At 32.9% G+C, this 27,212-nt stretch overlaps 3 protein-coding genes across 4 annotated transcripts; 2 read left to right on the top strand and 1 right to left on the bottom strand.

Annotated features, from left to right (window-relative positions):
• Positions 1-2,997: 2,997 nt before the first annotated feature.
• On the top strand, positions 2,998-3,674 carry LOC108331235 (uncharacterized). Its single transcript, XM_052876666.1, has one exon. The coding sequence runs from the start codon at positions 3,071-3,073 to the stop codon at positions 3,638-3,640; it is 570 nt and encodes a 189-aa protein (XP_052732626.1). The 5' UTR covers positions 2,998-3,070; the 3' UTR covers positions 3,641-3,674.
• Positions 3,675-7,947: 4,273 nt separating this feature from the next.
• LOC108331310 (mitochondrial carrier protein MTM1) lies at positions 7,948-11,949 on the top strand. The gene is made up of 10 exons (XM_017565965.2): positions 7,948-8,277; positions 8,687-8,776; positions 8,986-9,114; positions 9,264-9,323; positions 9,413-9,583; positions 10,592-10,694; positions 10,927-11,018; positions 11,091-11,243; positions 11,369-11,427; positions 11,524-11,949. The coding sequence occupies exons 1-10, from the start codon at positions 8,083-8,085 to the stop codon at positions 11,654-11,656; spliced, it is 1,185 nt and encodes a 394-aa protein (XP_017421454.1). The 5' UTR covers positions 7,948-8,082; the 3' UTR covers positions 11,657-11,949.
• Positions 11,950-17,633: 5,684 nt separating this feature from the next.
• Positions 17,634-21,239, bottom strand: LOC108330802 (uncharacterized). 2 transcript variants are annotated; one of them, XM_017565358.2, is made up of 3 exons: positions 21,083-21,239; positions 18,968-20,595; positions 17,634-17,956 (listed from the first exon to the last, which is right to left on the bottom strand). In XM_017565358.2, the coding sequence occupies exons 2-3, from the start codon at positions 20,536-20,538 to the stop codon at positions 17,776-17,778; spliced, it is 1,752 nt and encodes a 583-aa protein (XP_017420847.1). In that variant the 5' UTR covers positions 20,539-20,595; positions 21,083-21,239; the 3' UTR covers positions 17,634-17,775. The 2 variants fall into 2 exon arrangements, with proteins under 2 accessions (XP_017420847.1, XP_017420848.1); XM_017565359.2 differs by having other exon boundaries at positions 18,968-20,581.
• Between the last annotated feature and the right edge of the window lie 5,973 nt (positions 21,240-27,212).

The raw sequence follows: 27,212 nt of genomic DNA, 5'->3' as shown, positions 1-27,212 counted from the left end.
CATATCTTAATGCTGGATTCAGTTATGAGAATTTCTTTAATTAATGCATCCAGTTTGATTGTGTTCTAATCAAACTTATCCTTTCAATGAGAAATCAAAAAAGTGTGTTTATATGTACGTGAATATATATGAGGAGTCTAATTAGTGTTAGAAGAATTTGATTACTTGGTTGTTTTGCATTCTACTTCTTAATTGTTATTTGTTTTACTTTTGTGGTCATGAAATAATTAAAAAGGGAAAGTCAAAAAGTTGGAAAGAAAAGGAGAAAAGGAAAGTGGAACACTTTCCGACATTCCTTGCATCAAGGTGTTGCACGGGTGACACAGAAATCGCACATATTCACCCTTACCTCATCTTCTTAACGGTTGGTCAATCGTTAAACATGCATATATGCCAATTTTTAGATATTTTAGGGTATTTTTTTTAAAAGAAAACAGAGTCTATTTCTAGGTATTTACATACTCTTAATTTCAGTAAAATAAATATATTAATATTAGAATTATCTATATATAGAATATTTTGTTTTAACCTAAATCATAACCACTAAGCGGATCTTGATAGGGATGAATCTCATATTGGAATATATCACTTCTAATGTTTTTTCTTCAAAAATAAACATAAGCCGGTGTTATTTAGTGATTAAAGAGTGTACAAATATTTTACATGTTTTGTTTATTTATAAGGTGAAAGTAATGTAATAGGAAGAAAAGTTCACTCACACTGTCTTGTAAGGTGTGGAAAATGAATTCTAATGACGATGTATAAAGAGTAAGCATAAAAATTATGTTTAATTTGAATATACAATTTTGACTTCAAAATTATTGATCAACAAAAGTCACTGAAAATTAATAAAGAAAACCAAAACAAAATTTAGCGTATAAAATTCATATTTTAAATTAATATAAAGTGACACTAAAACAATACACTAAAGTTTTGACTTGACAGCCACTTGAGAAACTAACATTCAATTGAACAAACTTAATTTTGATATTACTAATGGTAGATAGTTTTGAAAAATGCCAAATTAATTTGTAAAATAAATTTACGATGAAACATATATTAGGGTGAAAGGAGTTGATTTTAAGTGTAGAAAGAAGACATTGAGCGCGTGATTAGTAAGAAGCCGTTGTTGTTGACTTAGAATGATTTTGATTGATGAGAGGGTAGCACCAATTTTGTTAATAAGGAGATTGGAATTTGTTAAGTAGGGCATAAAGTTATGGCACAATTTAAGGTAGTCGATCTTGTTACATGTGTGAAAGATTATGCGTGGTTCTGCAATTGACATGTATGATGAAACGATGATGATTAAGAATTTGGGGTCATTGTCTATTCAGACGTATCTTTGTGAGGGAATGTGCTAGGCAATTGCTCCATTTGGGTACACTATCATTTAACATTTACTATATTTATTTTTCTATTCATTTCACCTTTTCAGATAGCGACCCTGTAATAATTTCTATCTGCCTTTTCTTTCGGCCCAGCCGTAAAGTTTTGTTTTCGGCCCGAATGCTGCTTCAAATATAAAATACTGGGCTTTATGTTTTTGCTTCGGCCCCGTCGTATTGTCTACTTTTTTTTTATCATTATTTTATTGATTTCACTTAGCAAAACTTATTATTTGAGAATAATCGAAATACTTTTAAAAACTGAAAAATGTGTATACGTACTGTAAAAGTTATCTATAATATTTTTTAAAACAAAATGAAGATTCGTGTAGAATTACAAAAAGAAGTTATCTATAATTTGAATTTATTTTTAGTAAATATCGGTATAATTTATTTAGTAATATACTTTGTGAATAAATAACTGTACGAATATAACTTAGGAATTAGTTATTGCTTTTTTTTTTATTAATAATCAGATAGTGTATTAATGGTGAACTAGAAAGAATTAAGTTTTAAAAACTAGAGATTCAAATGTGCCAATGAGTTTTTAGAGTGACACAAATTACATCCAAGAAACTATAAGAATGAAAAGCAAATTTAAACCCAATTTCTCCAAAAGTTAGAACCCAATTTCTGCAAAAGTGAGAGGTGTAAAAAACATTTGTACAAAAGTTATCCATTTATGCAAGTTCATATAGTGAAGGCCCAAATTGGTTTGAAATCTAAATTATTGGGCATGCTTTCATTCTCTCTTTTTCATATTTATTTTAATATCTTTTTTACATGGAAATGGATTTGGCAATTTTGAAATTACTTTATCGAAATATGGATATTTTACACCTTCTCTCTATTTTTTTTTTGTCAAAAATAAGACTCAGACTGAACCATTTGGAGAATGGTGGGTCTTGAAACATACAGATAAAAGTTATTAATAGAAATAATTGTTGAAAGTTATATTAAATTTCTTAACGTTATTATTAGGTTTAATTGCTTCCTTTGTCCCCAGTTTGGTTGAATTGTGTCAAATTCATCCTCATTTTTAAAAAAGTTTCATTGTCGTCCTTACATGGTGTAAAAGTGTCAATTGAATCCAAACATAGAAAAAATTTGTGTCAATGTAGTCATCTCCGTTAAATACACACTAACGGTGTTAAGTGGCTAATTATTTGGCACTAGAGAATTAAAACGTGGCAAATGAGTCACAGTTTCCCCTTTCCTCCCCAAATTCATCTCCTCTTCTCCAACACAAAACAGAAACCCCCACTTTCTCTTATTCTTCTTACTCACTCGACAACCACGCACAAAACTCAAATCTCCCTTTCCCAGCCGAGACCGGCCACCGCGTCATCTCCGCGCACACTGCCGCCTCCGCCAGACCGGCCGCTGCGTGTCGCCGTCCAAGTCGTCGCCAACTCATTCCCCCTTCCTCTTCGCGCGCGGGAAGAACTCGCCTTGCACCATGCAACCGCCACTACCTCCACCGAAGTCGGCCGCCGCGAGCCTCCGAGGCCGCCAAGGGCCACTCTGTCCGATCTCCTCTTCTGCCATAGCCTCCGCGCCCAGTCGCCACCTTTCGGACCATGAACCAGGGTCGTGTCGGCGATGGACGTTTTTTAACATTTCTGATCAAGATCCGAGTTGGCCTTCTCATTTTGGCGTAGATTTTTGGTTAAAGTCTTCCTATGACATATCCTTTCTCAGATTTCAAGTACTCTGATGGCCTCACTGTAGTTGGTATCTCCTTCTGCACAGCTATTGTTTGTGAGGCTATCTCATGGGTTCTTATCTATTGGACCAATTCTTACAAAAATCTTCGGTCCTCCATTGACAAGGCCTCCAAGAAACTTGAGACCATGAAGACAGACATCAATAAAATCAACATCAAGAAGTCCAAGACCAAAAAGATTGATCGTGTTGAGACAAGCCTCAAAGAATCGAGTCGTGATCTGTCTCTCTTCAAGTTCAAGTCTGGGGGTGTGGTGGCTTTGGTTCTCTTTGTAGTCTTTGGATTGCTGAATTCACTCTTCGAAGGCAAGGTAGTTGCCAAATTGCCCTTCAAACCTTTTGGGCTTATTATGAAGATGAGCCATCGAGGGTTGCAGGGTAATGATCCCACTGATTGTTCCATGGCATTTCTGTACTTCTTGTGTTCCATTAGCATCAGAACAAATTTGCAGAAGTTCTTGGGTTTTGCACCGCCCAGAGGTGCAAGTGTTGGCCTCTTTCCCATGCCTGATCCAAAGACCAGTTGATTGGGCTTAACAGTATCTGAACTTGTTGTCTCTGTTGTTTGGGGAGTAAAGGGGAAACTGTGACTCATTTGCCACGTTTTAATTCTCTAGTGCCAAATAATCAGCCACTTAACACCGTTAGTGTGTATTTAACGGAGATGACTACATTGACACAAATTTTTTCTATGTTTGGATTCAATTGACACTTTTACACCACGTGAGAACGACAATGAAACTTTTTTAAAAATGAGGATGAATTTGACACAATTCAACTAAACTGGGGACAAAGGAAGCAATTAAACCTTATTATTAATAGTTAGTAATTGACTGTATATAAATACATATGTAGTATAACAAGAGTTGAAACTTCACACTTGTGTAAGATCTCAAACATTCATCACATATTAAAGAGTTAATTGCGTACGAAGCAAGTTTTTGTTATGTTTACAAAATCAATTATAATTTTTCGATTTCAATCACTTGTTTTTGTTTAAAGTTATTATGTTTTTTTACCACTTAATTTAAATTCATCCATTTCATTTCAACAATTTACTTTATACATTTAAATTCTTTGTCAATTAAATATTTCATTTAATACGTCCACTTAATTTTCAGCAATTTGTTGTCATTTATTTTCAATTCACTTCATCTTCATTTACTTAACTAATTTGAATGAATCCGAAAATTCAAGTTCAAGTAGTTATCGTTTAAGACTCTTAACCTAATTCAGCCTAGCCTTAATTAAGTTGATTAGTCTGAGAGACACTCCTAAACCCACTCAATGATGTACTTTTTTCTTATTAATTATTCTGCATGGAGTATTATGATAAAATCATGATTTTTTTTGAAATTATCTGTTATTTAGATGATGTAAATTAGTTATAAAAAAATATGTAATTTACATTTTTCAATTATATAATTGCATATGATTTTTTTAGATAAAATTTGTGTATTTTCCTAAAACTTATTTTACATTTGCGCAATTGATTAATCTGAAATAAACCAACTCGTATTTTATATAATTGGTTTCATTAGTATGGCACATTTTAGTTTTAAGTTGCAATAAATTATATTTCTCTCACTTTACATTTATTTTAATTTGTAAACTAATATTATATTATACTAATGATTTAAATATGGTTTTAGATTTTTTTATATTTGGAATACTTTTATTCCATAAAGTGATGTTATTTAATTATAATTGCTCGTGATCATTATTTGTTGGAAGTATTAAAATGATTTTTTTACATTTTTTCAGTCCTTGTTTTAAAGAATATATATATATATATATATATATATATATATATATATATATATATATATATATATATATATATATATATACTAGTAAAAATTATGCTTTTTAACTCGTCCAATATACTTCGGTTTAAGGAAAACCGAAGTCTATGAGAGAGCGGTGGCAATTTTGTACTTTTGATGAATTTATATGCCTCGGTTTAGTAAGGACCGAAGCATATAAACTGTGTTTTGGGCTATTAACTCGGTTAAAAGTGGAACCGAGATTATATTTTAGCGTATTGACTCGGTTAAAGGTAGAACCGAGGCCTATTACCCCGGTCAAATCAATCACACCTCACCTACTCTCATATTCACTTTTTCATCTCACCTCACCTACTCTCATATTCGCTTTTTCATCTCATATTCGCTTCTTCATTTTACACGAAGCGGTTCTTTCACTCTCATCTCCCCTTTTTCATTTTCATCTGGCAGAAACAGAGAGAGCGCGATCTCTCTTCTCCTCTCCCACTTGACAGCCACGGTGCGAGGACGAGACGCGATGGTGGCCGGCGTCGAAAGCGGAGGGGAGGCGCGATGGTGGCCGGCGTCGAAAGCGGAGGGGAGACACGATGGTGGAGACGAGTACCGCGGCGGCGATGATGGGAGGCTCGCCAATCTAAGGCGTTTGGCGAGCAGAGAAGATGGTGCCTTGGAGATGATGGGAGGTTCACCGATCTAAGAGTTGAACGAAGTTCCTTGGCGAGGTGGCGATGAGGTGGTGGCGAGGTCGTGGCGAGGTTGCAGCGAGGTTGCGGCGAGGTCAGGCGAGGTCACGGCGAGGTAAGGCGAGGTCGCGGCGAGGTCAGGCGAGGTCGTGGCGAGGGCGTCCTGCAGCGGTGGCGAGCAACCTCCCTTCTTTTCCAAATCTTTTCTTCTTCCCTAAATGCTCATTGTATCAAAACCCATACTTTTTTTCTCTGTTATTTTGGGAGCGATTTTGTTAAGGTTGGTGTAGTTGATTTTTCTGTGTTATTCTGATATTTGGTTTTGTATGTACTGAGATTTGGTTCTGTGAAAGGAAAAAAATTCAATAACCCTTTGCTATTCTGATATTTGGTTCTGGATATCTTCTGAGATTTGGTTCTGTGAAAGGGAAAAAAATTCAATAACCCTTTGCTTGCTTGGACTGTGCAACGAAGAGGGAGAAGTAGATTGGTTTAAAAGAAAAAAAACACGCAATTGCCTCAGTTATGGAAGAACCGAGGCATCATCCTGTCTCTTTTTAACCCGGTTCATAACTAAGGCATAAAGCCACCCTCTTTTACATCGTCCGAATATGACTCGGTTGCAGAACCGAATCCTATTAACAAAATTAACCGATGCCATTTCCTTATACTAGTGATATATTCTTATGTTATCTTCTAATTGTTGTTACTATATAATTTCAATTTGTTTAGTCATTAGATGAATTATAGGACTAACAAATATTTGGTCACTAGAGAATCAAGATATTTTTGGAATGGCTGTTAGGCATGTTTTAATTATTTTTATTCAATATTTATGTAAAAAATAATTATTCTTGATTTTTTTTGGTAATTTAAATTGAAGAAATTGATAATAGTTATTACCTTTAATGCGATATAAAACAAAGATGCTTATTAAGGAAGCTAAGTCGTTGAAATGGAAGGATAAGTTATGAGAAAAAAAACATTTAGATAATGTACAACGTTAAAAGTGTTTAATGAAGGATAGTTTAAGATACCTAATCATCAATACAAGTTGATTTTCAGTCGTAGAATATTTGTTAAAAGGAGCAACATCTTCCTTACACCCCATGTTTATTGTATTCTCTTTTATGAATTTTCGCAATAGACTTTGAAAGGAGTATCCAAAGGTTTGTTAGTAGGTATGAAGCTTTTTCTTGCATTTATATATACTTTTATTGGTTGTAAATAAATTCTTCATTTCGCAATATTGGTTGTTGATTTAATTATTGTCGTTATGAATGGCTTAAATGCTTAAAAAATAATTGTAATCAAGTTGAAAAATATTAAGAAGATCTTTTAATGCTGTATTTTGAATACTTCCATTTTAGTCGTGCCTCAATTTGATATGATAATTTACACACAAATAAATAGTTAATAAAGAAAGACATTAAAATTTTAAAAAATAAATAAAAGTTTAATTTAGTTTTATATCATTTTATATTTATCAACCAATTTACCAAATACTTATAAATTTAATAAGTAATAAAAGTTATCTTATTTTGAAACAAGTTAAGGAATTTAACACTTATTACTAACTATCTTATCAGCTAATTTGTTACACATATCTTTAATCCCTAGATTGATGAACAAGAATTAAACTTTTGCCTTCGAAACTTATATTGGATATTTAAACATATTTTAAAAATATTATAATGAATGTTATTCTAAAATTTACCAAAAAATAAGTTAGGTTAATTTTTATATTTTCAGAACTACTTTTTAAATTTATAAAATACAAGTAAAATAAAATCAAAGTTACATATGGATAAAAAAACAAGTTTTTACATTTTCTTGAAAATGTATTATTTTTATTCCTTAACATGGAAATAAAATTTGTGTAAACATAAATATATATATATATATATATATATATATATATAATTTCCAAAAATTAAATGTATAACATTTTGTATTATTTTATAATGAATATGGAAATAAATATTTCCAAATTCACAAATTTCAAAATGCAAAATAAACACCTCCTTCCTAATATGTACAGACCTAAAACAATTCAGACCTAAAGTTACACCTTGATGCAGTGGAGAAGTTTAAGAATGTATTGCAGACTGTACTGGTTGTGGTTAGTTGCACGGCAACACAACACTCCAAAACCTAAAGGTGGAGACAGTTTTAATATTTACATAGCACATCCATTTTCTAGGGTTTATTCTGTCTATAAAAGGACGTATCCAAGCTTTTCAACAAGTATATAGGCCCTTCACGTAAGCCCCTCTCACTCTTCTGCTCTATATTCAACAACTTTTTAATATTTTTACGTTGATTTTCTTCCAACTAAAATAGCACACAAAACAATGTTTATTTTTGGAGTGCATAATTTCACTAATTACTATTAATAAAAAAATACATAGCCATTTGAGTCATCATTTACCATTGAATCATAAAGAGAAAAAAAAAGTAGTAGAATAAGGATTCAAAGCGAATCCAAAATTTGTCGGGATGGCTTCGGAGAAAATCGAGCGAACTGCAATTGAAATGAACAATGAGGATACAAATTTGAGGGAACGTTCTTCTCTTCCTCCATCGCAAAAAGCATTCAAAACTCAAAATTTGGGAATCACAGAACGAACATTCTCTGCTGCAGGCGCCGCCTTCTTTTCAGTCATCATTGCCAATCCTCTCGATGTTGCCAAGGTGCTTTTCAATTTTATTGTTACAAAACGAAATCTCTCCTGCATAGTTTTTTCTCTATCATTTCTTCTTCGTAACCCTTGATGAATTGTAGTTTTGATAGTCTTCAAAATTGTTTAGTTATGTTCGGTTTGTGTCGATACCTTGTACGTGTCATTTCGTAAGGTGGTTTTTCCTGGTGTCTTATAGCTTTATGATTTCTTTTTCTTTCTTTTCGTGTGTTCGGATTAATTATTCGGAAATCATTCATGGACACCAAGAAACGGGAAAATAGGGTAAATTATATAATATAATAGGAAGAGAGCAAAGAAAAATTGTAGGTGCTATCAGATGATTGATGATATACAGTAGTGTTTAAGTTTCATTACTTCCAATTATTGGTGTACTATGATTTGTTTTTCCCATGTATCAGACAAGGTTGCAAGCACAAGCAGCAGGGGTTCCATATTCTCATCCACTCAGTAATATGACCAGTAGAATGGCTTGTTTTGGCCCAAATATGGTACGCAAGGAACATAAATTTTTGCTGTTATGTCTATCTACAAAACAAACTACTGCAATGCTTCATTTTCTTTAGAGGTTGTCTGGTTGAATGATTTTTCTTGGTTTTGAATCCAACTCAGTTGTTTACTCGCTAAAATAAAAAATGTATATAACATTTTCCTCAATAGACTTGTAGAATTAATTTGGTATCATCAATGTTATTCTTAGATGTTTGCTGATTTAAGGTGTTCTCCATCATGCCACCGGGCTGGAATCCAAGGAACAGTGTCCATCTGTCCTCCTGAGTGCTTTCGCTACAAAGGAACATTGGATGTCATCTACAAAATTATACATCAGGTTGGTGGTTTATTTCATGGGTTGAAGTCATCATCATATGCGTGTATTGAGAACTTGTGTGCTTGAAGTTTTCATTTATGTTATGTTCACTCCATATTTATTTTTAAAAATATAGATACATATTATTCAATGCCAATTTGGTATTGCAGGAGGGAGTTGCTAAGCTGTGGAGAGGCACAAATGCTGGCCTGGCTCTTGCAGTACCAACTGTACGTAGGTTTACATTTTCAATCAACGGAGATTTATTGATGTGTTAATACAAAGAAAATGACTGACAACTTTTGTGTGCTCAAATCAGGTAGGAATTTACCTTCCTTGCTATGATATATTACGCAATTGGTTGGAGGATTTCACAGAAAAAAATGCTCCAACTACAGTTCCTTATGTACCATTAGCGGCTGGTTCATTGGCGCGCTCTCTAGCTTGTGCAACTTGCTATCCTATTGAACTTGCTAGAACTCGTATGCAGGTATTTACAACATATATTTTGGCACCCAATGTGGGATGGTTGTGGCTTTTTTGAGTTTTTATATTCGTCAAGTGTTTGTTTGAGTCACAGTTACTGCTATATTTGTCTGTGAGAAGGTATACATGTCAATAATGCAGAATTTACTTTTTATGTATTTCAATGTCATTATGCTGAGTCAATGTTGTCATGATTTATCATTGCCCAATTCCAATTTCTAATGACATTTATCCTAAATTTTCATTGTGTCTAATTATTTATTTATTTGTTTATTTGGAGGCCTAATGCACAGTCTTACAATGTTTGGATCGATGAAAAGTTAGTGGACTAGAGTGACAACTTATTTCAATGTTGTTTGGATTGAAAAATTAGGATATATAAAACCTAAAGGAACCGATTTCATGTTATTTAATTATCTCTACAATTTAATAAAAAATTATGGTTTTAGTAATAATAATTGTTTTGTGCTTGTCAATTTTTTTCGTGATCATTCAACCTTCAACTTTCTTAGTTGTGGTTGGCCTATTGAGAAGGCCAGTACGTGCTTTCACTATCCAATCTGTCTTGTTCTGCCAAATCTTTTTAATAACTTTACGATTAATGTCATTCCATTGTCATTCAAAAGATGGAATAGGAATTTTGGTTCCAATTTATTATAAAATATCTAAATAATACAATCATGTCTTTGTTTTATTATGTTCTTGTCCCTTTCATTGTATTGTGTTGCAGTCCTTTCTACCATGTCACGTTTCATATTTTTAAAAATCCAAACATGGACTAAAATTGTGTATTATTCTATTGTAACAAATGTTTCATCATTTAATTCATTTTGTATGCTCTATTATATATTTTAATTTTTTAAAAAGTTAATAGTGTTCTATAAGTTTTATTTTAGACTCTCGAATCTTTTCTTATGCATAATGCTTATTATGTTGAACTTCAAGTTATATATGTTCTCGTTGTTTTTGTTTGGAGAATTATGGGGTTTTCATTTATTGATTTTGGATGTAGGCATTTAAAGTGACTGAAATTGATAAAAAGCCTCCTGGAGTGTTTCAGACCCTGCTTGGTGTTATGTCGCATGTCAAAAGCACAAATAATCCACAAAGTAATTGTAAGTCCTTAAGTTTTCTCGGCAAACTCTCATCAAAGTTACACAATGATGTTGACAAGATTTTAAGACATCACACATGTTAGTAGAAAAATAACACATGTAATGTACCATATCAAAATATTATCAAAAAAATCTATGTTAAAATATATTTTTTCTTAAAGATAACAAGGCTATAAAAATATAAAAATTAATAAGGTAAAATGCTAAGAGAATTATTAGATAATGATGACAGTGAGAGGTTATCGTCTTTTGTGGACTGGCATGGGAGCTCAACTTGCTCGTGATGTACCCTTCTCTGCCATTTGTTGGTCCACACTTGAACCAGTGAGTTTCTTTCATGAATCATCTGTTATTCTTTAGCTTTGTTTTGTAATGCCAATTACTCTTGCATTGCAGACTAGAAGGAAACTTCTTAGTTTTGTTAGACACGATGAGGCTAATGTGTTTAGTGTTCTTGGAGCAAATTTCGGAGCTGGCTTTGTTGCTGGAACTTTAGCAGCTGGAGTTACATGTCCTTTAGATGTTGCAAAGACTCGAAGACAGATAGAGGTTTGTTTACCTCGTTTGTGCTCTATTTTCTTAAACAACTATTTGTATTAATGAGATAACGTTTCATATATATGTTTGATAAGTTGATTTTATTCTTATGTAATATTTTCAAAATAAAATTGTAGAAGGATCATATGAAGGCATTGAAAATGACGACGAGACAAACATTAATGGATGTGTGGAGGTATGCCATAGTTTGGATTCCAAGCGTTGAGAACATTGTTTGAATTTGATATAAATTATAACGTACTGATATGTTTAATTTAAACAAAATTTTCAGAGATGGAGGCTTGAAAGGATTGTTTGCAGGTTTTGGTCCACGAGTTTGTCGATTAGGGCCTTCTGTTGGATTAGTGATTTCGTTTTACGAAGTTGTCAAGTTTGGTCTTCATCACTACAACACATCATCATGATTGGATCCTTCTTATTTTCCCAACTTTCTTGCTGCAAAACCATTTTTTTATCCAAAGTTTTGGAGATTCAGCAATATTAACATTTTGGAACACAATTCAATAGGAAAATGATCGGCATAGGACAAACTCTTAGGTTTTTTGAGTTTTTTTTTTATCCTTGTAAATTGATTTTGACAAGCAGAAGTTTTGTTTCAGTTGAGATTCTACTTAGAAGAAAAAATTGATTTAAGTTCAATATGAACTGATTGAAACTTTTTTGTTCCTCTCAAAAATCTCCAAATGTGAAAAATCAAATCTTAGCATAGTTTTCTTCTTTACTATAATAAAATGTAAAAAATACACTTTGGAATATCCTTTTTATAGGGTGCTTGAAGAATTGACTGGAATACTATTTCAGAGAAACATATAGGCCCGTCATGCATAAGGAAAAAAATTACTTCTATAAATAAAATGCAATATGATAACTCTTTACATTTTAACCATGACTACCAAAGCACTCAATTTTAGTTTGTAAAGTAATTGATAAATCAAGTGGTGATTGATTCACATATTGCATTTATAATTTCGTTTAAGTAAAAATGTCGAATTCAAAATGCATAGACCTTTGTAAAGTGTCTTACATGTTCTACATGTTTTTATTCGAAAACATTTTCTTTGTATAAAAGAATATTTGTGGTTTAAGAATAACATGTGTTAAATTTGAAAACTCAGTTTTATGATGTGTGTGATTGTCTTTAAAAAAAATATCTTTAATATTACAATTTTGCTTGAAAACTTAGTTTTTGTACAAACAAGTGTGCAAACTTAATTTTAATGCAAACTTAGATTTATTACAATGTTAACCCGAACCTAATTTACAAACTTTAATCAAGTATATAAATCAAAATTATTTTTTTGTTAAAAGCGTGATTTTGTCTTTAATCTTTTCTCTTGTTAAATCGATAAATTTGTGATTTTCTCCACACTTATTTTTGTAGTTTTCTGTATTTCAAACTTAAGTTAAATCCTTTCATCAAACTCCATGATAATCATATCACAAACATGTCTTAACACACTTTACAATTCTAGTAACATATCGGTTTCCCTAACTTGTTTACATTAGTAACTTGTTATTTTTTACTTGCTAAAGTTAGTCCATTTTTTTATTTAAAGACATATATTAGTCAATTTTTTATTTTTTAACTTCTCTTATACTAAAGTGTGGAAGTTACGAACCAATAACACTTTTTTTTTAGTAAAAGTAAATTCATTATTCTTGAATTTACATTCATTAGGAAAACTATCATCTATTGAGAGAATTATGTAAAATCCAGCAAAAGCAGTGGAATGCACATTATTTTACAAACCACATTCTTGGAAATTTAACATTGTTTTTAATAAATTAGATCATGCAACACAAATATTATAACATTAATTTCAAACAAAATTTTGAAAGCCTAACACCTTTAAATTCAATCAAAATCACAGCTAAATATACAGAAAATAAATTATTTCAAGTTGTTAGAGTCTACAATACTTTTTGTAACGACTTCTAATTTGATTCTTTGATTAATACAAAAAAATAATGTATATTCAATCCTTAAAAAAATTATAATTTTTGTAAAGTATACATATATTTTAATTTCTCATAATCATATTTGAAGTTTTACATATGTTCATCACCATCATCTATAGTATCTTCTACAAAGACATTTGTCTGATTCTCTATTTTCGTATACAATTTGAACATATATAGATACAATCATTGCATGTGAGCAACAAAACACTATTATTTAGGATAATTGAGTTTTATCCGTCAATAAATCACATCATATCATTCATACAATTGTAATCATCTATTAAAACTTTAACATGATCTAGTTAAATACTGATTCTAGCCATGCACTTGTCATGAATTTTTTCCACATTAAATTTAACATCAACAACAACATTATCCTTATACAAAACTCATCATTCTTATCCCAAACCACTATGACAAGGTTAATTCTTTTCCATCCTTTAAGTCACGGTATTATTTAATATTGATTCTGCAAACTGAGAACCTCTTTCAACTTTCACCACCTAAACCACATTCTCTATATGAATATGAGAGTTTAGTAGAATCAAGATAACTTCACTCTTTGGATTCAAACTCAATGTAACCATACCTTATTGAATATGACACTTCTATTTACGAGTGATCATATTAATAAAATTCTCACAATCATAATATATTCGTATCACATGATCTCACAAGATTTTGATAACATCCTTCGACTTTCACCATCTAAACCTTATTCTCTATATGAGTATGAGAACACGGGAACACCCTATAAGAAATTATATCTTATACCAGTTATGATTAGAACTTGTATAAAAAATTTTCTTATTTATTACAAACATACCACTATGTTCACTTTCTATAGTGGTTATAATTAGATCGAGTATAACAAGTTTTCTTATTTATTATAAAAATATCACAATGTCCACTTTTATCCAACATGACATAATAGCCATATTCTCATGAGTCTTTTAGCTTCTTACATTAAACATGACAAAAAAAATAATCACAAATCAATGTCATAAATTACATGTAGAAATTAATAATTTATGAATGAGTTCCAACTTGTGGATATATACTTGAATTTGTTGTTCTCTGGGCTTATCCACAACTCTAGTTAAATTCGAAACATAGGTTAGTATTAATATAATTAAGTAAATGATATGAAAAAAAATAACACTCACGTTTGTAACATGAATTTCAAATCATTTTTTATCTTCTTATACAAGGAACAAAATCATACAACTATGCATTGTCTTAGAATGATGATTATTAATTGTTAATGACCCTTACCATGCACAATGACCTTTAAACAATATCAAATCAAGTTTCGAACACATCTAATAAATCTAAATTATATAAACCTTCCACATCTAATAAATTTAAAATCAATTAGATAACAATAAAAACTAACAATTAAATTTAATAATTAACACCCTATATATAATAATATTAATTAAAACTCACGTACTAATATAAAACTAATAAAATTAAATATTCATATTAAAACTAAGATAAAAACTAAATATTTAATACTAAACACTTAAAAAAACTTCTTCAATTTTTTTTTCTCAAATTACTAAAACAATTTGATCAAGATAAATAAAATAATGGGAACCAAAATGAAATGCAAGCTATAAGTCAAACTAACTGTGTATCCAAGCTTTGGTTCGCAAAATTGGAGGATATGTTTTCAAAACCGACATTGGACAGTGGAGGAGGAGAAGTCGCTGATGATGGGAAATGGATAACTCCTCACGACTCAAAAATGTTCAAAACGCACTCCATGCATGAAAACAGTTGGTTAAAATGAACTAAAAATCACAATTGAGTCAACATAGGAATATGCATTTGAGTAAAATGAAGCAAAACTCAACTTTGGGCATCGTCTTGCGTCCTAGCAAATGCTGATTTCGCTTAGGAAGATAAAGCGCGAAGAAACAGTGTAGAGAAATGGTCTTCATGCTAGATTTTTTAATGTTTTAAAACCATTTAGACGTTAGATAAGTGAAGGACCGATATTTTTGGATGTTGGATAAAGGGGCTAACGTCAAATAACCAATAAATGTTTTTTTAGTAGAGGGATCGACGTCAAAAGTTGTCATTTTATTTTATAAAAAATGTCATGTGTCATCTTTTACATTGACTTCATTGCATTGATGACTTTATAGCCCTTTTTTTGTCTCAGTGAATCAAAATTAAATTTATTTTTAATTCAAAATAGTTTCTCATTTTATTGTTTGATCTTAAACAATACTAAAAAAAAGTTAAAAATACACCAAAACCTAATAAAACATTACCAAAATAAAGCTTGACACAAATGCCAGAACTAATTAGTTAAAATAATAACATGTTTTTGTCTAATAAAACTATAAAAACTTGGAAATACTTGTAGAGTCAAAATTTAAAATAGAAAGAATTTGAGTAAAAACAATTTACAAAGAATAATAAGGATCATAAGGAACAACGAAGAAGAAGAAAAATAACAAAAATAAAAGAACTTATTCTTAGATAAGATATCTTCTTATATTATACAAATAATAAATTTAGTATTTATTTAATTTTGTACTTAAGATAGATTGTTTTATTATATTTTTGAAAAGTTGTTTTGTGTATAAAAAATGTTTAACGGTGATGCATTAATAATATAAAATTATTTTTACATTCCAAATCCGTGATTTTTTTCAATGATTAAATGTGAATGAATTTTGGCGATAAAAATTATGATAATAATAATATTCGTAATGATTTATATATTATAATAATTAGAATCAATATGTTTTAAGATAAAAAGAATTAAAATATGTTAAATCATTAAAAATAATGAGTAAGTTATTTTAATTTTTTTAGAATTTGTAAGAATAACATGAAATATTTATTACGTTTTCTTTATCATTTATTATAAAATTAATTTTATTAATTATGTGATTGATCTTTTAGTTGATATATATAATTTTCCCAGTTTCAAAAATAGAAGAAAGCATTAAAAAAATAAAAATAAACATTAAAAAAATAATTTTAAATTATAAAATATATATATATATATATATATATATATATATATATATATATATATATATATATATATATATAATTTTAAAAAATATTATATAAAAAAATTATCCTGTAACCTTAAAGCGTATGTAATGCTGTTATTATCTTTTTGGATTAAAACCAATTTTGATCTCCTACGCAATCCACATTTTACTTAAGATAGAAAGAAGTAAGAAATAGGAGATACTGATTGAATTCTTAAGATATTACAATAAGATCCGAATTGGAATAAAATTTAACCCTCCCCAGTCCTCCAATGCCTCTGTCTCTCTTTGCCAAATGACCATCCATCAATTTAAAAATAAAGCAGTAGCCCATTGATGGCTCAATGCATGATATAGGTCAGCACCAAGGCCAAAAGCATTAGAACATATGCAACTGCTTGGTCAATTGTGGTGCCTGCAAAATACGAACAATTTATTACCTATATGCATGTGCCCCTTTAAAAATCTTCAGAAGAAATTAGCTATTTAAGTATTGAAATTTGTTGATAGAAAAAGCAATGAAAGAAGAATAGAGAGAAATACCATCGCTTGTTGGGGCAGGAGCTGGAGCAGTGACTTGTGAAGAAGCCACAGTCATCAGAGCTGCAATGATGAGGATAAGGAAGGTAACCACCCTGAATGAAGCACTGGAAACGGCCATGTTTCTCTTTACAGCTAATATGTCTTTCTTCTTATTGATTTCCTTTTTTCTCTCTCTCTCTCTCTCTCTCTCTCCTTCCTTTCTCTTGATCTCTCAAACTTAAGAGAGAAAGAAAGGAGAGAGAAGGCTAAGTAGCTAAGCTTGTGTAAGAAAGATGTTGGGGTGGTGAGATTCAAAACCCCTATCAGCTCCCTTTTATAATGCCAATGCTTCAATCTCACCACCTCTTTTCAGATCTCCAATGAAGGGTGCACCGCACTTTCAGGATAACTCCTACTATTTTCACTTTTCCTTTTCTTTCGTTCAATATTGTTACTAACATCCTTTCGCCAAACCAACTCATTTACTTAATATAACTTTGGTTTACCTTAAAACAATCCCTTTCACTGATTTGGTAAGTATTGGAAAATGTAAAAAGATTGGCCATATTAACTAGTTAGAATATGGATTTCAAAATAATTACTATCAAATTTAATAATTTTATCATTTATTATAATTGTTAATAAATGACAAAAAAATATATTCTGAGTGCATGGACTATATTTTCATAATTTTAAACAACAAATCAAAGTAGTTTAGCTGGTTTTTGCGTTTTCTCCTTTAAATAAGATAGCGGTGTCACAAAGTTGGCAGTTCCATTTATTTGCTACGCGTACCAAATTATTGCCCTTAATTCCTTAAAATAAACAGAGAAGACAAAGTAGGATTTCATATCGAGAGAAAATAAAAAATGCCATAATTACTAAAAATACGATTATAACTAATTAAAAGAGTAACAGTGGACAGCATATGCATACACATATAGGCACCATAATATTTAAATTGAAACATAATTATATAATCTAGTTGGTGTTTGTTTCAACCTAAGACTGAAACGTAATTAAGGAAAGAAAGGGTTCTCTTTGTTTATGTAGATATGGTATAGCTGCTTTGAGTAGCGAATGGCAAAGGTTCTGCATAGTTCAACTGCTTTGGGGTCATGTTCTTGCAATTCCTTGAGAGACTTCTTCAAACCACCACGAGGATCTCCATGAGTGAGGTACTCGGCCAAAGTGCTCCCTCTGTAAAAGCAAGAAAACACGAGAAAGATACTGATATAAAATTGACTTTGAGCTCACTAACTAAAATTGCTAGTTTTTTCTCCCTACAGATATATTATTTGACTTTGAGATGAGATTGCAAAGCAGAGGGAGGGCAGAGTCTGCGTATGCCTTCTGATGCACTCTCTTTTCCTACATATTTTGTGTTCATTAAGCAATATTGTTTCTCTCATTAATATCAGTTACTATCAGATCAATTCAAAGAAATGGCTTAACCCTGTTATGATGCTGAATTCATAAAAAGGTTAAATTTCAATCTCCTCTATTGAAAGCTTCTTAAATTACACCAAACATATTCTCTCTTGAAATATTACTCTCATACAAATTAAGATGCGTTACATTTTAACGTAAACAAACCTCTAAGATTTTTTTTTATTTGCAGCTCTCCACGTCACCAACAATCACTCTGAAGTAACGACCTCACCCTAAAAAACTGAGTTTTTGTCACACTTGAAATAGCCTTCTTTGTGGCAAGTTCTTAGTTTTTGGTGTGTCAATGCAATTTTCAAAACAAGTCCCAATAGAACGTAATTAATTTTTAACTAAATTCTAAACCTCTTTTCATTTTATTATTTAAAAAATAATAGTTTTTAGTTGTGCTCCCGGACTCAGAAAATCTCCAATGAAGATCTAATGGTAATCTATGACTAGAGTATTTAAAATTGTGTTGTCCAGTCTTTAAGACCTGAGGAGAATTTTAAACTTGGACTGGTTGGCGGTTATTCGGGTTATGTGAATCTCTTGTTATAGAGAATCTTATCTTCTCAACCGCCAATTCCCTCCAAAACAGAGTTCCAACTAAGAGACATAAGATCCTCCATCAATTCACCCCGTTCCACTCCTACTCTAAAACAAACATAATATTTTTATGTTGTAGATGTCTCTAGCATGCGTAGAAAAAGGATGAACCTTTAGGAACCATACCACGTTAAATAAGTGCAGCATAGCCAAAGTTATTATTTGTGCCTCTACCTGTTAGCATCAAACTTGCTGAATCCTCGCTGGTTAGTATACAATGTTCCCCTGCTCATCTGTTCCTCAGAAGTTTGCTGTTGATAGAGAGCACACACAGCCTTCATACACAATTCAGAATCTTTGCCAAAATCTGCAAGCATATCAGCCTCAAATTCCCACTCCATGTGATCTTTCTTCCTCTGAATTTGTGATAATATCTTACTGAAGTCTATGTCCTCATCAGATACATCTCTTGTATCACTCGTGTGATTATCTGGTACATCTTGTGAGTTACAGGAATCAGAGTTCACATCCCCATCAGATGCATCTTGTGATTTGCTTGATGCATCACCAGAAGACAACTCATCAAAATCGTCAACAATAAAATCACTCATGCATTCATCTTCACAGTCAGACAAATCCTCTTGTGACTCATCATCATCAGCAGCAGCATTTTTCAGATTACATTGTTGATGTTTGGCCCTACTAGATGTATACGCTGTTCTACCTTCTTGACTTTTTTTGGCCAATTTTCTGAGTGGCATTATACGCTGCCTAGGTGTTACAGTCCCGATAACCTTGTCGACTGCTGAAGCAGAAGCAGCTACAAAGTTATTTGTGTCACATCTGACTTCATCAGGTCTTACTTCCTGAATATGCATCCTCTTTAATTTACTAATCGGCACATCATCATTGTCATTTTCTGACTCACTTGAGACAACATTACAATTTCGTTTCCTCTTAGGTGTTACCACAAAAGGTAAATCTTCACCAGAATTCCTATCTTCCTCATTGTTTTTGGCATAACTGCTAGAAATCTTCTCATTTTCTCCAGGAAAACACGATGTTACAAAAATATCTCCGCTACCCTCACTATCTAGGAAAGGGTGTTGGGGAATATTGGGTTCATCATCACTGTCAAGGATATCAGTTGCAAAAACAGAAGCAGATTTTGCAACAAAGGGTGCAGATAGAGCCATCATTTTGCTGGGTCTCTCTTCAATCTCAAATGTCATTTTCCTTTTAACTCTCCCAACACTTAGCACTCTAGAATCCATAATTGGTTCTAGATGCGAACTACCACCAGTCCTAATCACACCACTTTCCTCCTTCTTTCCATTTTCTTCATGGTAATAACAGCCACTTTCCGGCTTCAACTGTGAGGCCCATGATTCCAGTTTCCAGTACCTGTCTTTCCAGACCTCAGCCTCACTCTTATACTTTTTCTTCTCACATTCCAAAACACTGTTTTCAATCAATAGTTGTTCAATCTCACTATCATCTGTCAAATCAATAACCGTGTTCACTTCTCCATCTTTTACATTGCCAACTTTTTTCTCCTTACGCCCTTCACTAGACACCCTCAAAACTTCCACCTCACCTTCAAGTGCCCTGAGTTTAGCCTCAAGTGCTTCACAATGCTCATCTTTCTTCTTAAGCTTAAATTCTAACTCGGCACACCTCATTTCATCTTTCTTGCTTCTCTCTACCAATTCATCACACCTACAACTTTCTGACATGTTACTGCTGACAACATTGAGGTTTGACATTTCTTTATCTTCTTTCAGTCTCTCTCTAACAACCTCCATCAAAAGGGTTTTGCAATATTTTCGTTAAAGAATACCTACATGCCTGTCTCAGAAACCCTGCGTTCGTAATTTTTAACATGATAAAATCCAAAAAATATAATAATTAGAAATTGAAAAATCCTTTTATAGCATGCTCAGAAAGAGAGAGAAAATGCAACTTCTAAAACCTACAAAGCGCGCTTCCAAAAACACAAGAACAAAAACAAATCAAATGCTTTTCTCTCTAGTTAAACCATAATTTTCCTTTAAAAAAAATCGGGTTCCAATCCAATTTCACTTTTTCGTAGTTCATTTTTTGTTTTTTTGTTTTACACATCTCATGTTCATGCTAGTATCGAGTCATACTAGTAAACGAACCACAGACATGAACCAAAGCAAATACCTCTATTTTCTTCACGTATTATAGTAAAACTATATGAAAGTAAGCTACCTGAACAAAGAAACAGTGACTTCCATCCTGGGTTCAATTTTCGTTTTACCAAAAGGAAAATGAAAAAAAAAATATATTAAAAAAAGTAAATTGGAATAACTGCAGTGAACTTACGTTAGAGCGTGCTTGGTGAGATAAAGCTGGGAACTTTAGGGAGTGAGTGTGTTAGTGAAATGAATAAAGTTAGGGTTTGTGGGGATTCTTTTGCCCTATTTAGAAGCATTCGACTAACATTAACGTGTGAATCAGACAAACCGAGTATAAAGAACAAAGAAACGTTTGTGAGAAGAAGGACACTTAAACTTTCGCGCGGTAACCGTACACATGACTGTTGTAGCATCTCAACGGATCTCAGGCCCACTATCTAACATTGTAATTGGGTTGGGGCAACTTCTTCTTACACCTCCATAATTTTTTCCCGAACCTACATATACTTAAAATTCTAATTTTACCTTCTTTTATTTAATTTTGAGTTCAGAATACATAATTTAAAGATATTTTAGAATGTATAATTTGAAAGAAAAATGTTATATTCTAAATTGTATATTTCAGAATACAAAATAAAAAATAATCTTAAATTATACAATCTAAAATACAAAATAAAAATTATATTTTGGAATGTATAATTTAAAATATAAAATGAATATTTTAAAATATTCCATGTCAACTAAAAAATGTAGTGTTTAACTTGAAATAAAAAATTTATATTTTGAGATTATACAATCTTTGATATAAGAAAAAAACTTATGTTACAGATTCTGTAATTCGGTATTCAATTTTGCATTCCAGTAACTATTAGATTAAATAAATGGTGCAGATACACTGCTTCAAAGATATTGTTTTTCATTTTACTAGGCATGTATTTAATTGCAGTTTCTTATAAATTACAAGCACAAGTTCATTATTTGAGGAAAATTGAACATATGAAACCCAAATTCTGTATGAAGAAAAAATTTAATTTAGTTGGATTGTATATTTCATGTGAATATTGTAATAGAAAATGCACGGCTAGAAGCGAGGTAGGTGAACGTGCAGCAACTCTGAAAAAGAAGAGGATGGGGTTGGGAAAGATGAAAGAATGGGTTTCTTCTTCTGCATCCCATTGTCTTCCTGTACCCTCAACTGGCCTTCTCATTTTGTTCCCACAACAAATAATACATTAAATAATTGAATAAATATAATTTTGAAATTTGATATACACAAATAAAATTGGATTTAAAAATACGGTGACCACACACAACTTCACATTATCAAATTTCAAAATTCAATATATATAAATAAAATTAAATTTTAAAATTTGGTACACAACTTCACATTATTGAATAATTTTAAAATCTGTTACACATAAATATAACCAGATTTTAAAATCTAGTAAACACATACAATTTTACATTCTAGATTTTAAAATCCAATAAACACTCAATAGATTCAAAAAGAGATGTCACAATCTCATAATTGTTAGAAGAATATAACTCAAACCTCCACTAGTTAGGATTTTAAAATTCTGTTAATTTTGTTTGTATTTTACCTTCACATGATGTGTGTAAATACATCACATCTTTTGTGTAAACTTAAGGTGATACAACGCAATAATATTCTGTTTTAGTTTTTTCTCATTTTGTTTGGTTTCATTTTGTTCACACCATCCGGTTGAGCTCTGATACCGATCGGTCACGCCACTCGGTCGCTCTCTCACACCGATTGGTCTAGGTCGCGCAGCTCTCGCAAATCTTTCTCTCTAACTTTCTAACAGTGGTATCCAGAGCATCAGGTTCAAAGGAGGACTAGTGGTGCTTGCTTCTGAAATCACGTCAACATTGCGGTGGTTGGACAGAGTGATTGAAGCAACAAGAAAGGCAGTCAAGAGTTCGGTTCTTGAGCGAGAAAGAAGAGTTGAGTCATGGCTGATATTCCCACAACAAGTTTACATGTTCTCACAGACAAGAACTAGAGAAGGTGGAGTACGCAGATGAGGGTCTTGTTTCAGTTTCAAGATGTCAACGACATTGTTGAAGAAAAGGGATATGAGCCTGATGATGGTGACTCAGAGGAGCAGAAGGCAGCGTTCAGAAAGAAGGATAATAAAGCACTGTTCATCATCCATCAGTGTGTGAATGACATGCACTTTGAGAAAATTCAAAATGTTGGAACAGCGAGAGAAGCCTGGAACATATTGGTGTGATGCCATGCTGGAGGTGAAAGGATCAAGAAGGTGAAACTTCGAACGCTGAGAAGGCAATACAAACTCATGCAGATGGACGACAATGATAAGGTAAGCGAGTATTTCAATAAGATTTTATCGATTACTAACCAAATTAAAGGGTGTGGTGAAGCCATCAGTGATCTCATGGTAATTGAGAAGATTATGAGATCACTACCTCAAAGATTTAATTACATTGTCGTGGCAATTGAGGAGTCCAGAGATCTTGAAAAACTGAAGATTGAGGAACTTCAAAGTTCCTTGGAAGCGTATGAGATGAGAATGCTGGATAGAAACCCATCAAGAATGATGATCAAGCATTGAAGGTACATCATTCCAGAAATGAAGGTAAGAAGAAATTCAAGAAATGGAAGGACAAATCAACAAAAGGGAAGTGGAAGAATGATCACAATGCCAATGACCAAGATGAGAAGTTTGATTCAGTGGAAGAAAATGGTAGATTTGAGAAACATTTGAAGAAGAAAGACAAGAAAAACATTGAATGTTTTAATTGCCACAAACTGGGACATTATGCGTATGAATGTCCTTCTAGCAAAGGAAAGCAGAAGAAGAAGTATCAGAATAAGGAAGCATATCTAGCCTAGGAAGACTCAAACTCAGAACCTTTAACGTTAATAGTAACGACCACTGCTGAATCCGCATGGTCTTAGGTTAAGTCTTGGTACCTAGATTCTAGTTGTTCCAATCATATGACATGTAATAAAGAATGGCTAATAAACCTTGATGAAACAAAGAAAAGCAAAGTGAAATTTGCAGATGATAGTGCTCTAAAGGTTGAAGGAGTGGGAGATGTGATCATCAAACGGAAGAATGGATCACATGTTATCATCGCCAATGTGCTGTTGGTCCCAGCAATGAAGTGCAACCTACTCAGTATTGGACAATTGATAGAGAAAGGGTACACAATGATGATGGGGAATCATGACCGAGTTGAATTTTTCGACAACAACAGGAAGTTGATCTTGACAAGCAAGATCTCAAAGAACCGAACGTTCCAAGTCAACCTGGATGCAGTATAGAATCTACGATGTTTGACTACCATGAAGGATGAAGAAAGCTGGAAGTGGCACCTGCGATTCGGTCACCTGAACTTTAGAGATCTTCAGCAACTTGGAGAAAAGGCCTTGGTGACAGGTATACCAAACGTCTCACTTCCTAATAATGCTTGTGAATCTTGTTTAACAGGAAAGCAGACCCGATGACCATTACAGTCATAAGTGCAGATGAGATCAAAAGAATGCCTAGAAGTTGTGCATTCGAATATATGTGGACCGTTCGGTGTGCCCTCATTGGCTGGAAATAGGTACTTTCTCACGTTTGTTGATGAATACAGTAGGATAATATGGGTATACATCATCAAGATGAAGATTGAAGCTTTAGAAGTGTTCAAGAAGTTTAAACTCTGTGTAGAATGAGAGAGTGGAAAGCAAGTAAAAGTCCTCAAAACTGATAGAGGAAGAGAATACAGTTCACATGCATTCGAAGAATACTGCTATAGTAGTGGAATTGCACATGAGATGACAGCGCCGTACACACCCCAACATAATGGACTAGCGGAAAGGAGAAACCGCACGATAATGAACATGGTCAAGTGTCTTATAAAGGAGAAGAGCATGCCACAAAACTTCTTAGCAGAGGCTGTCTCGATAGCAGTTCACATCCTCAATAGGTGTCCTACCAGAAGGCTTGAAGGCAAGGTACCGCTGGAAGCATGGTCAGGTAATAAACCTTCGGTTCATTATTTTAAAGTGTTCGATTCTCTTGCTTTTAGTCATGTAGCAGATAAAAAACGATTGAAGTTGCAAGATAAAGGGGAAGCTATGATCTTTGTTAGATATCACCCAAATGGCGCATATAAGCTCTATAACTCAATCAAAGAAAAGATGGTGCTGAGTAGAGATGTGATTGTGCTTGAGGATGAAACATGGGACTGGAATCACAAACAAACCAGCCTGAAGAAGTCGGTAGGAGACCTGTTGACCGAACGACGGAGATCTTCTACACCGAACGGCAGAGGCGCACGAGAGTTCTGATGATGAAACCTTAGATATCACTAGGAGCAATGCTGATTCAGCAACAACTTAGTGGCCATGCAGACAAACTGCGATACCACCAAGGTTTGAGAATTATGAAATTTACCCTAATGCAGGAATTAATTATGAGGGAGATCTTGTCCACATAGCATTGATGACCGAGGTAGAACCAGTGAACAAAGAAGAGGATCTACAACAACCGGTTTGGAAGAATGCTATGATAGAAGAGCTCAGATCCACAGAAAATAATGAAACGTGGAGACTAGTTAATCTTCGAGCTGGAAAGCACTGCATTGGGGTAAAGTGAATCTTCAAAAGGAAGATGAATCCGGACGGCACAATCTCAAAACACAAGGCGAGACTTGTGGCTAAAGGGTTTCTTCAAAGGCGAAGAGTAGACTTTGATGAGGTCTTCGCACCAGTTACAAGGTTGGAGACCGTTCGGTTAGTGGTAGCAGTGGCCTGCACAAGGGAATGACCATTGTTTCAACTTGATGTCAAATCAACATTCTTACACGAACCCTTGGAGGAGGAGATTTACGTTCAGCAGCCTCTAGGTTTTAATGAAAAAGGCAAGGAGCATAAAATGTATAGACTCTAGAAGGCCTTGTACAGCTTAAGACAAGCACCGAGAGCTTGGAACAAGAGAATTGATGCCTTCTTCATCAAACACAATTTTGAAATATGTGTTGTAGAACATGGATTGTACGTGAAAGGTAGTCCAGGTAAAGACCTAATGATAGTTGTCGCAACCGGAATCGCGACGGGACAACGATCCAAAAAACAAACGGGTTTGATAAAGAGATTGGAGTCGCCACCATAGTTTATTCTGGAAAACTACGGAAAAACCATAAAAGGATAAGGCATGGTCTGTGAAAACCAGATTCTGGGTTCGGGAGTCGGTTACGCTTAGGGAAGGTATTAACACGCTACCGCGCTTGCCCGAAGGCAGTACCTTTAACTAAATACGCGAATGTGATGTGGTTTTCAAAATGTTTAATTATCCCCAAAAATAAAACTCTAAAGAAACAAAATATCTTTTTTAGTTTTTTGAGCCCGACAAGGATTGACCTTGCTCCTACGTATTCTCATTCAAAACGAGAAATCAGGGTTACGTAGTTCTTTTGGAATCTATTTGGATAGTTTGTTTGGAGAATTGTTTGAGAATTTTGTTTAGAAATGATTATGGATAATTTTGGATTTTTGGGAAGTGAACCAGATAAGGGCTAACCTTGTTCCTACGTATCTCCACTTTTGATGGAGAATCAAGGATCACGTAGTTCTGGCTGAAAGGTTGTTTTTTTGCTTGAAAGTGTTGATGTTTTTAGCTTTTGAAGATTTTATATTATTTTTTTTATACTTTCAAGGAAAAGAAGGTAATAAGTACTAGGTCGACGCGGACGGTCACACGAGTACTCATACCTTTAGAATGATATTTAAATATTTTAATTTATTTTTAAAAGAGAAATAACGGTATTAAGCACTAGGACTATGCGAACAATCACACGAGCATTCATACCATTAATTACTTATTTAGGAAGACTTGAGAGTATTAAGTGTTAGGCTGATGCGGACGATCGCACGAGCACTCATACCATTATTTAATTATTTAGAAAGACATGAGAGTATTGAGTACTAGGCTGATGCGGACGATCGCACGAGCACTCATACCATTATTTAATTTTTAAGATTGAAGATATTGAGTACTAGGTTGATGCGAACGATCGCACGAGTACTCATATCATTATTTAATTTTTAGATCAAGAGTATTAAGTACTAGGCTGATGCGGACGATCGCACGAGTACTTATACCTTTAAAAAATTATTTTTGTTATTTTTAATTATTTTTTAAAGAGAGGGAAAGATATTAAACACTAGGACGATGCGAACGATCACACGAGTGTTCATACCTTTAAAACGTTATTTTTAATTATTTTTAAGAGAGAGGGAAAACGTATTAAACACTAGGACGATGCGAATGATCACACGA

Source organism: Vigna angularis, chromosome 4, assembly GCF_016808095.1.
Source record: "Vigna angularis cultivar LongXiaoDou No.4 chromosome 4, ASM1680809v1, whole genome shotgun sequence".
NCBI lineage: Eukaryota > Viridiplantae > Streptophyta > Magnoliopsida > Fabales > Fabaceae > Vigna > Vigna angularis.
The sequence above is the reverse complement of the archived record's forward strand: the minus strand, read 5'-3'. Positions and strand labels throughout refer to the sequence as shown.